Genomic DNA, 12,157 nt, shown 5'->3' on the forward strand with positions numbered 1-12,157 from the left:
ACTTCAATCGTGGTATTATCGTGGGTGTATCACTCCCATCCGTTTTGTTTGAACACATCAACGATTCTGTGAATGAGAAACAGTGCCATAGTAAAGAGATTTTTGATATGTGGTGAAATTTCATTTGATTCATAATTTGGAATGAAAAGCAAATGCAATTATGTTTGACCGACGTGCATTGTGCTTGATGATTTAACTCTGTAAAGAGGGTCATAATCAATGCATGTTTTCAAAAATGGTAATTTTTTTTTTTATAGCAAAAGACCCATTACAACCAGGGTCACTTCAGTCTTCGTTCTGAGCATTATTCAAGCTTGGACTGTATTCCACAATACAGAACATTATGTGTATCAAACCTTGTCTTTGCTCTCAAAGGGTCACTCTTTGCAGTATTGAGCTTATTTTTAGTGACACGGTGTAAATCACTTATTGTAGTATTACCTCCTAGATATCAAACATATGAACCATACATGTATGTAAAAAATAATTTGTCTATTCACATACAATGTACATAAAGAGGAAAGCTTATTGTTTTGAGGGCTTCTCAAGATTCTATGGCACTTTACTGTAGGTATCAAAAGCATTATCATGGCATGAGCCAAAAGGTTATGTACAAAATGTTTAAAACGTTATGATAATGTGATTAATACTACCTCACATGTTATTTACTCATACTAAACACCTTCACCACACAGGCACCCACAGAAAAGATACTTTATATTTTGAGGTTGCAAAATTAATGTAAACTTCAGATCATACCTTTACCACAGTGGCTTAACAATGTGCTCCTGTAAGTAATGTTATGTTACATGCCACCCACAAACAAGCCTACACAACACACCCACACACACATGATTTCACAGAATTGGCCAGTCTGAGGTTTTACCAGATAACCACCAACTGTGACCCGTAGTCACACCAAAGTGATGAAACTGCAATAATTTTAATGTTATTTTTTTTTCTCCACAGCATAAGATGCAAGTATAACAAAATATACAAATTATGACCACCATTCCTGCCTATGTGCATGGCCACTTGTAATTATAGTAAGATTTCGTACATTTCTTTGTCACAAGTAATGATTTGATAAATTGCAATGTACAGTGTCTCTGTATGTTCCACTCACTGTCATTACACTACTGTCTACAATCCCGAGTTTGAGGGAAAATTTTGACTGCAGTATTCTCTATTGCCATTAGAGCATAAGATACATCCGTAAAATTTTGCTGAATATGAAACCGAAAAGCAAACTACAGTCATAATGGCAACATGAAGCTTTGTACTGAAATATTGTGTTGACCTGTTTTCAGCATATTATATTAATGGATAACTCATGACATTCTGTCCCTTTTCTGCTTCAAATTATCCCACTGGACTACAGACTGTGTAACAGCCCAATCTTGCTACAAACTGATGTAGGAGTGCATGCTTGCAAATGTGGCTTAAAAGTTTTCATCAAATGCACCAAAAACAATGACTTAAATACTTTCTGATGCTATTTTGACATTAACAAAACTTTTACTCGGGGAATGCCCTGTGAGAATAATGTAAAACTAGTTGAACATTCACGGCATGACACTTTGCAAATTGGACACGACCACCGTTTTCATGGCATGAAACTTTTGCTTATTGCCACTGGCATTCAGTGCATTGTAGACTAAAACTTTTGCAAGCATTTTACTTTCACGAATCTTGGCTCCTCACGAAATCCGTGAATGTTCCATGCATACCAAAAATTTCTGGGTTTACAGTAGTCTGCTAGATACTTTCTCATCATTAATACTTGACTGTTTCTGGATCTTCATATCAATAAGAAAAATATGCATTTAGGATCCTTTGCTAGAGAAAATAATAACTTTATTGCAATGTTCCATTGATTGCTTTCCAAATATCATTCATCAAAAAGAAATGTCTTGCCCTTTTGAAAAGGGACAAATAAATATCACATGCTGTCAATCCAAAGGAAAATTACAAACCTTTGAAAGGGTAGAAGAATGGGCACTCCTATTAGTCATGTGAAAGCCAATTCCACTGCCATTTAGCATGATGAGAAATAATGTGGATCCAATAAGTCCAGGACAGGGCTATCTATTTGACCAATTCACCCGCTCATTTCACACTTTGCATTTTTGAAGTCTGAAGTAAACACATATTGAATAGATTACCCATGTAATATAGTACACTACTTCCCATTTTGATGTTAGTTTTTTTGTCTTTTGCATGTAAACCTTTTGTGTAAAGGGTGACTTGCTGTAGCATATGTTTCAGTTTCAACACAAATATACAAACAATCATATACATTTGCCTTTGTAACTTGATCCATCATGACATGAAATATGACAATCATACTAGTCATTAAATTCTTCATTAAGATTTGTGGATTGCACTTAAATCAAGTATATACAAACAAAAACTTGCACAAATACACAAATATCATGATATCTACACAAGTACAGGTAATGGCAAGCCACATTTCACAAGCTTTTTTCCTTATTTAGATATTCCCAGATAGCTACATGTGGCTCTTTGCTTTAACTTGTAACCAACAAGAAAATAATATACTCCGAATAAGAAGGGGAAGAAAAATGTTGCTTTCAGATTTTACACAGCCCGACCTTTGTTTTGAGATTCCAAACTGGACAGCAAGAGAAGAAGAAGAAGAAGAAGAAGAAGAAGAAGAAGAAGAAGAAGAAGAAGAGAAGAAGAAGAAGAAGAAGAAGAAGAAGAAGAACAACAACAACAACAACAACAACAACAAAAATGATATCTACCAACTGGTAAATGTACATTAGTTTTTAGTTGCTTTTTTTTTTCTTAAGAACAGTATGATTTTTTTTTGAAAACAACAAAAAAGGTGGTACCATTTTTGCCCCCATTAGTTATGGAGAAGAAGGCACCTAGTTGTAAGTGTGCAGTAAGGTTCAGATGAAAAGGCTTCAATGAGACTGTACAGAGCAGTTTTAATCGCTACTGTAAAAGTGGATATATTCGCATGACTAATTTTCCGCGCTTGGCCAGGTAAGAAGAGTTTCGCATGTTTTTAAATCCACGGAATCAAGACATCATACACAGGAACATGTGGCAAGCAAAAATATTTGCGTGCTTTTATTTTCGCGCTAGTCTCTGGTTGCACGAAATGCGTGAAAATTTCAACACCGCGAAAATTTCCACTTTTACAGTATTTTCAATCCTCTGCAGATGCCTTATTATGATTTAATGATAACAGACTAGTACTGTATTCGTTTTGTAGATTTTCAATATCCAAGCGTCAGATGGTTGGCCATTAGAAGCATGTAGTGACTGCAGCAAAATTACAGTGAGTCTCTTCAATGTTTGCAAGTTGGTGCAATTTCAAATGTACACATGCAGTCATCATTACCATGTGGTTGTCATTACCAAAACCATGTTGTGATTAGAATTTACACAATGGCTTCCAGATACACCCCTCATGAGATGCAGAGCCTACTTGTGAGGTTGAGAGAGAGAGTGACCTCAGCCATCTTTCCACCTCTAGTAAGAAATCATGAAAAATGACGACGAGATAAGATGCATAAATACCATTTTATGCTGGATGATAACTCCACCACAGGTGGCTTATTGCTAGTGAATGAGTTTGTAGATCATCGTCCTCAACCAACCTCATCAGATTCATCATCATCCTCATCAATCATGATGCTTAGGGGATGTATACAGTTTGTTTGCACACATTTCATAGAGGATGAATTCAGAACATCCTTTTCTCCTGTGATATCTTAATACGCACCATGGGCAATCCAATGGCCCCATAGAATAAAGTTTGCACTATCCAAATATAGTGTCGTGCACTGTAAAACAAGTAGTTACTTTCTAGCAATCTTCCATAGTCAGTTGACCATAGAAGTAATGCGTGGAGAGAATAGTCCATCCTCAATAATGGAAGCAAGGAGTTCATGTCTTCAAATGCACACCAACAGCCCAAAACTGAATCCAGGTGGTATTTTAAAGTTTGACATAACATATTCAGTCGTTTTTGGTACGAATTCCCTAAACATACTTCAGGCGAAACGACCATCTGTGCTGCTGACAGCTGTTGAGTAGCTGGAAGGTCCTGTTGACAGAACGTTCTTGAGCCATGCTGTCTGCATCGGAATCTCGCTATACTGGCACTTGAAGATGCACTTGAAGATGATCTTGAAATGTGGATGCTTGGATGCGTACAAGATGGGGTTGATGCAGGCATGGGACATAAAGAGCAAGGCGAAGTACGTCCCACGCATGTCATAGATACCAGTCGGGAGGTGGATGGTGTATGGGAGAACACAGATGAAGAAGGTCACCACGACCAGACAGAGGTTCTTGGTGATTTCTATTTGCTTCCTGCTGATGCCATTCTTCTTGGACTTTCTCTGTTTCAGGGTGTTGTCCCTCCCATTAACACCATTCACAGTGACTGCACTCTCCTCTTCAGCAGCATCCGTGGAACCATGCATCTCATTCTCTTGCTTGCCCTCCATCATCCGCATGTGCCTCCTCACAAAGACGTATATGGAGATGTAGGAGAAGATGATGATCACCGTAGAAACGAAGAAAGCGATGGCGGCGATGCCCTGGAAGATCAGGGCGTAAGCGTGTTCCGAGTTCCAAATACAGACCCTGAACTTCTCCCGGTATCCGAGGCCGCCCAGGAAAAACTGTGGTGTGAGGAGAAATATGAAAGGGAACACCCATGTGCTTGCAATCATAATCGCTACTTTCTTTTGCTTATACATTTTCATGTACTTCTTCCTGGGCTTTGTTATCAGGATGTAGCGATTGAGTGCAATGGCTGCGAGGTTGAGGATTCCACAGGTGTTTGTGATGATAGCCAAAGCAGCGATGAAGCTGCAAAACCAGTACAAGATGGGGTTGATGCAGGCATGGGACATAAAGAGCAAGGCGAAGTACGTCCCACGCATGTCATAGATACCAGTCGGGAGGTGGATGGTGTATGGGAGAACACAGATGAAGAAGGTCACCACGACCAGACAGAGGTTCTTGGTGATTTCTATTTGCTTCCTGCTGATGCCATTCTTCTTGGACTTTCTCTGTTTCAGGGTGTTGTCCCTCCCATTAACACCATTCACAGTGACTGCACTCTCCTCTTCAGCAGCATCCGTGGAACCATGCATCTCATTCTCTTGCTTGCCCTCCATCATCCGCATGTGCCTCCTCACAAAGACGTATATGGAGATGTAGGAGAAGATGATGATCACCGTAGAAACGAAGAAAGCGATGGCGGCGATGCCCTGGAAGATCAGGGCGTAAGCGTGTTCCGAGTTCCAAATACAGACCCTGAACTTCTCCCGGTATCCGAGGCCGCCCAGGAAAAACTGTGGTGTGAGGAGAAATATGAAAGGGAACACCCATGTGCTTGCAATCATAATCGCTACTTTCTTTTGCTTATACATTTTCATGTACTTCTTCCTGGGCTTTGTTATCAGGATGTAGCGATTGAGTGCAATGGCTGCGAGGTTGAGGATTCCACAGGTGTTTGTGATGATAGCCAAAGCAGCGATGAAGCTGCAAAACCAGTCTGCCAGTGGCCAGCCATCTTCCGCGATAACTGCAACCGCATGAAACGGCAACACGCAACAAGTGAGGAAGTCGCAGACGGTAAGGTTGACGATGAAAGCGTTTGTGACGTTGTGGAGTTTGCGGGACAGGGACACGGCGAAAAAGACCAGGATATTGCCTGTGATGCCAACGAAAGCGATGATGGAAAATAGTGTTGATACAATTATAACATGATAGTAACCATACTCCTCATACACAGAGATCACTCTATCAGAGTCATTGCCTGCAGGCTCCGTCGAAAGGATGTTGTCATATGTCACCGGTGCACCTGTCTCCATGGTTCCTTCTTGTGAATTCTGTCACAGCCTCTAGTATCTGAGTAAGAGTTGTAAAGAAGAGACAAAAAGAAAGAATCATGATTGAGTTCAGAATCAGTCTGTATTAGTCATTATGTATGAAAAGAAAACGTGGAATTTGTGCATTAAACACTGCTCTGAAATCAGAGAATGCAGGCATGATAACTTAATATGAGTTCCATATTCATTTGATTACAGTTTAGGAGTTGATATTGCACATCATAACACAGAAGAAACTGCAATCTTCTCGAGATGTCATTGTGGTATATTCTTTGATGGAGATTTTAATATAAGCTGCGTTTTCACCCATCATTTTCTCAAGCAATTAGTAAAGGAAGAAAATGGATCTACGTTCTTTGGGATTCAAAGGGTCATAAAGCACAGACATCATGCAATTTTATGCAACTCGACTGTTACAGGCATATTATATGAAGTGTCATTCTCCACTAGCTAGTCCATGAAATCTTGTCCAAAGAACACACACACACACACACACACACACATATGTATATAACTACACAATTCTGGTATGCTTTAGCATGAACTGTGAACGTCTAAAATCCATTTTGACTATTTGTGGCATCACACGTGACCTCTCAATAAAAAGGTCTTACTTTTGTAAGGTAAATTGAGATAAAAAATAGAATGAATAACTTATTATAGTGACCTGTCTTCCACATACAACATTAAATGCTGTATCCTAATGATTCTGCTTCTTTCATAAGACCCATCACCACCTACACCCCACCCCCTCCAGCATTTTGTTACTGAAAGCAACTATTTCTATAGACTGATAAGTAGTTCAAGTGTTTCCAAACACACTACAGCCTAATCTGCTATGTGTACACTGTTACAAGAGTACAGCAACACAGAATAAATGTTTGCCTTGACCAGTAAAGCAACAATTGGGAAGTACAATGTGATACTTGTATATGTAGCAGACAGTCAAATCACTGCTAGTTAGGATTCCCGTCAGAAGACCAGAAGCAAAAATCAAATAATAAAACAACAACAACAACAACAACAACAACAACAACAACAACAACAACAACAACAACAACAATAACAACAAATGAAAAATGAAGAAAAAGAATCTTGGTGTTTTTTGGAAGAAAAGTGATTGTAGACCACTAGAACTCTGCTCAACACTTCCAGCATGCAGATGAGTTGAAAGGTTTGGATGACATCAATAATTACACTCTGCCAAGGGCAGAACAAGCTGAACTCTTACCCAGCAATAATGCAATGCTTAAATATCAAAGTCTCACTAAAGATGATGTTCGAGGATGAAATGTTTCTGTGTCCAGGAGATTCCCGAGTGATCCAAGCATTAAAACAGAGACATTACTGGAAGACAGCTGAAACGTCCATGCCCATCAGCACGTGTGGCCTGTGTTAGCCACTGGACATCACCACCAAAATCTGAACTGTGAAGACTCCCAACTGAACACCACAGAATGTCAACCAATCAATTTCTCCGACAACATGTCTTGCTCATGCATAACCCACGACAGAGCAACATCCGAATGCGTCAGGCTAGCTCTGACAAGGGAGAGTCAAATCATCTTCTACTGACCCAGGCTAGAGCAGAATCAATGACAAGGGTATAAAACAGAGAGGGCAATCAAACCAGAAACCCTTTATCATTTCCTGTCATTTATCGGGCGCCAGATCCTGGTTTACGGTGGACTCAGTCTGTTCCCGTGAAACAGGAACCACCATTTCCTCACAAACAGGCTCTGACTTTAAAGGTACACTTTGTACCTAAAAAGAAATTAAATGAATATTGGAAAGTCAAAGAAGAAGAGAAATTGCATAATTTTCATCAAATTACTTTGAAGTTGTAATGAGTAAACATGGAATACTTTGTGAGTTGCTACATTACTGAAAAAAAGTTATGAAATTTCTGCATACATATCATAGTACAGATTGTTAGAGGATGACCTACATGTATCATCACCTTGTCAAATTTTCATATAATTGTGACCAATAATACTGTTCTGGAATTTGAGATCCCAAAACTATTCTCATTGTTTGTAACGTATTAATGAATCTTGAGTTGTTCTTCTTTGTTTAACTTACTGAAGTTAAGGCAAACATGGAAAAGCTCTATTTTAACAAATGATGTTCAACATTTGTCATTTGTGAAGAAATTGAAATATTTTGCCAATAGAAAAAGAAAGTTTGAGCAAGAAATGAAGTTGAGAAATGCTTCCATTTATTTTACCAACAGACAATAATGTTGATGTACATCAACATGTGCATTCCAGAACGTCATACAATGACAAAAAAAAAAGGTTTTCTGTGATATTTTGTTTCTTAGAAATTTAGTGTCAAATTCAGGTTTCTTTGATTTTATTTTGAACTATATAATTGATTCCTATCATTACATACAGTGTATCATATCATAAATCATATATTGTTGATGTTTTATACGTAATGACTGAAGAATTTCTTATATTTACAATTGGAAGGAATAAACTTCTTTAAATTCATTTCATGGTCCCCAAGATTTGAAAGAGATTTGTATAAAGTTTAAGAACAGAATTCTGAGGTGGGCACATCATTAGCTTCTGTCATCTGCTTATTTGGTTTAGACTGTTACCACTGTTATATGAAGTAAAAGATTAACTTCACAATCCCATTACTTTCCTCATATATATCTGATGACAAAGAAACCTATGCCATTTTGTGTGTCTAGTGACCAAAAAGAAAAAAGAAGAAAAAAAGGTGACATCAAGTGCATATGATAAGGATTTTAGTACATTAGCTATTGTAGGGTCTATGTGTCGCAGTCTTACAGATATCATTTTCTGATATATTTGTTAATGTCAAATACATATGTGTACATACTCACACAATCCTGCTTTGAAAGTGGTTTACAGTTCCAGAAATGTTACACTCTAGAACCTCACTTTGGACAGGTTAAAAAATAATTTGTGAAGCCATTTAAACTTGTATGCCTGGTTATTTGTTTCCTGAAACTGCAGAATGACATAGTGATGAGATTTACCTTTACATAAGTACTATTACATGTGAAAGAAATTTGAATTCCCTTTCTTATATATAACGCCTCATAGGTTTTCTGAGTGTCATGCCAGAACAAACAGACAAAAGGACAAACACATGAAGTTGATTACCCAATGGTGTGTGAGTGAGTGTTTTGTCACAATCTGCAACGTCGAAAGTACCGGTATACTTACTTTAATACTGAAATAGTCGATTCAAAGCTGATATCAGTGACGTAACCCATTGGTTTCCCCGAGACATTGCTTCATGATATCCAGAAAAAAAATCAGCCATTAGCAGACACTGTCCAGAAGTCAAAGTCACTCTAAAGAATGATGATGGACAGATGCAGGCAAGACCATCTCAATCAGAGGAGCGGACCCAAGAAAAAGAGTTTCAACGTCTTGCAGCCCACTTCACAGTAACAAATTGAAAGGTGTTTAGTGAGGAAGAGGTGAAGCAATAAATCACACATGAAACATAAAGCTCAATGATCCGCAATACCGCCGCAGTTGTGCTCTTTAAATTTAGGACCACAACAAGACAGAGAGGCACCGTGATTCCTATTCCGCCTTCTTCAGTACATCTGTCGCCACAGCTGTGATTGGGGGATTTAGCTTCCGTGTGAAAGTGAGTTTTACTCGAAACCTATACCCAACTTCCTCTTTGCAAGAATACCAGTGAACAGTGATTTGCAGAGGAGAGGAAAACGATAACAACCGACAATCAAAGAACCAACCAGCAACAAGAAACAACCGAAGCTCCGGTTGCCTTTTGCCTCACAACCCACACCTAGCAGAAGCTGACATTCAAAGTCTTGTTTGTCAGATCTGCTGGCAGGGTACAGGGCCAGGTGGTACGGCTTATTTCCTTGAATTGGCTTGAATCTCCCATGAACACAGCCATTCATTATTTCAGTGTGCATTTTAAGAGCATTTAGAATATGCACAATACATGATATTCTATTTCCCCAAGAGTCTCTTTCATTTCATTCGTTCAGGGAAAGGAAAGGTAAAGCTGACTGGATTCCCAAAGTATTTTCCAGTGGATCCCTTTTATTTTGTAGCCATATGTGACCCTGCATTACAAAACCAACAAAAAGTCACCAACCTGGATTTTTAATGAAGGTATATTCCGAAAAAGCAGACTCTAAGCATAAAAAAAAATGATGTATACAATGTAGCTAAAAAAAAACCAGACCTTCCTAACCTATCAAAATAATGGAAATAAAGAACACACCCTAGAAGAGTCTTAACTGAGAAATGAGGCTTTTAAGTTTAGGGTTTATTCAAGTGTGCAATCTCATAAAATTGCGTGCTGTGCAATGAATAGGACAAAAACAGGATGTCAAACCCTGTGATAACCATAATGAAGGGATTATCAGATTACACCCATTAAACACACTCTATTCATGACTGATACTAGCTTTGAATACAGTAGCACTCTCCTTTCAAAAGTCATCAGAATTGAAAGTGAACATGTGTAAAGATTTGGTATGAAATGAAAGGGGGTCTCTAAGTGTATGTCTAATAACACCATTCTACAAAGTGTTTTGTAAAAACTGATAGTACAATTTTGGCAAATTTAAGAATTACATAGAAGAATTGCTCTTTCAGAAGATATAAAAACTGAAAACTGACTAGGTTTAGCTTGTATGTCATCCATTCTGAGTCCTCACACAAAGTAAGGGTTCATGACTTTTTGTTGGTTTTGTGAGGCATGTTCACACATACTGTAAAAGTTGATATTTTCGCACGACTAATTTTTCGCACTTGGCTAGGTCATAAGAGTTTCGCGTGTTTTTACAATTCCACAGACTCAAGACGTCACGCACAGAAACATATGGCAAGCAAAAATATTTGCGGGCTTTTATTTTTGTGCCAGTTTCTGGTTGCGCGAAATGCGCAAAAATTTCAACACCACTAAAAATTTCCACTTTCACAGTGATAGCTTGTGAAAATGTAGCAGAAACGGTGCATGCGAGTAAAACTTTCTCCAAATTGTGCAAATTGAATTATGGATTTATTCCTGACTACCAAATGAATATTAAATGTGGGCTATTTAGATGAAATGATAAGAACTGCATAAAATGCAGTAATGGAGTGGCTGTGGTTGGTTCTTACACGTCAAATTCTCAAGTTCTAAGCATTGAACATGTATCATGCCTTTCCTTACTCTGTGTATTTATATATATATTTTTCAATGGAAAGATAACCAAACTACAGTGTATCAGGGCATTGATCTGCTCTATACCAGACAGAGGATATTTACCATTGGACTTAAAAATAACTGTTGTATCCATAAACAGATGACATAACCCATGATAGTATATCATACTTACTACTGTTGATAAAGCTGAGAAAAGCATTTTCACATATCAGGAATACTATTATTTCATGTTTGTTTGTTTTTTTGTTTTTTGGATATGGCACATAACTTTTGGAGGGTCTTTATGTGCTGAAGGTATTTTCAGCGCTTAAAAGATAAAGACAAAAATAGACACGACGAAAGGCTAGCTTTGTGAAAGTAGGCTATTCTGTTATCAGGGATTATATAAGAGGGGCTTTTTTTCGTATTGTTTTCTACCTCATTAATGAGCATGTCTGAATATTTGGTACTCATTTCCACACCAGAGAGTATCTACTTGGTTGTTCACGAAAGACACATGGCTTCAACTCAGCTTCACAGAATTTTGCTGTTACTCTTGCCACAATATAATGGTTGCCCATAGCTTTATTTTAGTTGATTCACACAATTTTAGTCAACGTGTCTATAGCCATCTAGGAGTTGATTCTGTAAAGGGATAAGAGTGGAGATTTTGGCCATGCAGAAGGTCTTAACCCGTTGAGGACAGACTGATTTTGCTACAGCATGCATTTCCCATAGACAACTGCCCGAGTATACTCTGGACTCATCCTCAGGGGGTTAAAGGGATTGTATAGTATTGGTGGAGATGAGGATTGGGCTTTTGACTTTTTGTGAGATACCGAGAAACCACTTATGAAATAGTACAGAGCATACAATTTTAAGAGGAATTCAAAGATTATTAGATGAAAATCGGTTTTGGAATGGTAGAGACATCCAAAAACAAAGTAAAACAGATCCTAATAAAAGGTGGGTCCCACCTTTGATTACAAATGCTCTGTTTGGGATATCTCAGCCATTTTAGAACCGATTTTCATCAAATAAGCATTGAATCCCTCTTGGAATTACATGCTCTTTCATATTTCATGAGAGGTTTTTTGTTAGATCACCAAAAA

At 38.1% G+C, this 12,157-nt stretch overlaps 2 protein-coding genes across 2 annotated transcripts in view; one reads left to right on the plus strand and one right to left on the minus strand.

Annotated features, from left to right (window-relative positions):
- The window catches only part of LOC139708801 (DNA repair and recombination protein RAD54B-like), a 291,148-nt gene that overhangs the window by 197,973 nt on the left and 81,018 nt on the right, over positions 1-12,157 (plus strand). The window lies entirely within an intron of this gene.
- On the minus strand, positions 3,963-9,350 carry LOC139708780 (alpha-1B adrenergic receptor-like). Its single transcript, XM_071620730.1, has 3 exons — positions 9,092-9,350; positions 5,059-5,907; positions 3,963-4,383 (listed from the first exon to the last, which is right to left on the minus strand). Exons 2-3 carry the CDS (start codon positions 5,868-5,870, stop codon positions 4,035-4,037), a joined length of 1,161 nt encoding a protein of 386 aa, XP_071476831.1. The 5' UTR covers positions 5,871-5,907; positions 9,092-9,350; the 3' UTR covers positions 3,963-4,034.

The sequence above is a fragment of the Diadema antillarum genome, unplaced genomic scaffold (assembly GCF_040938485.1).
Source record: "Diadema antillarum isolate AM-2024a unplaced genomic scaffold, OU_Dant_1.0 seq00001373_RagTag, whole genome shotgun sequence".
NCBI lineage: Eukaryota > Metazoa > Echinodermata > Echinoidea > Diadematoida > Diadematidae > Diadema > Diadema antillarum.

What these genes read in the sequence shown, in the direction of transcription:
- LOC139708780 (XM_071620730.1), bottom strand. Translation starts at nt 5,870, where the DNA reads ATGGAGACAGGTGCACCGGTGACATATGACAACATCCTTTCGACGGAG. An exon ending in AACACCCTGAAACAGAGAAA is followed by an intron (nt 4,384 to 5,058) that starts GTCCAAGAAGAA and finishes CCTGAAACAGAG; the next exon opens with AAAGTCCAAGAAGAATGGCA.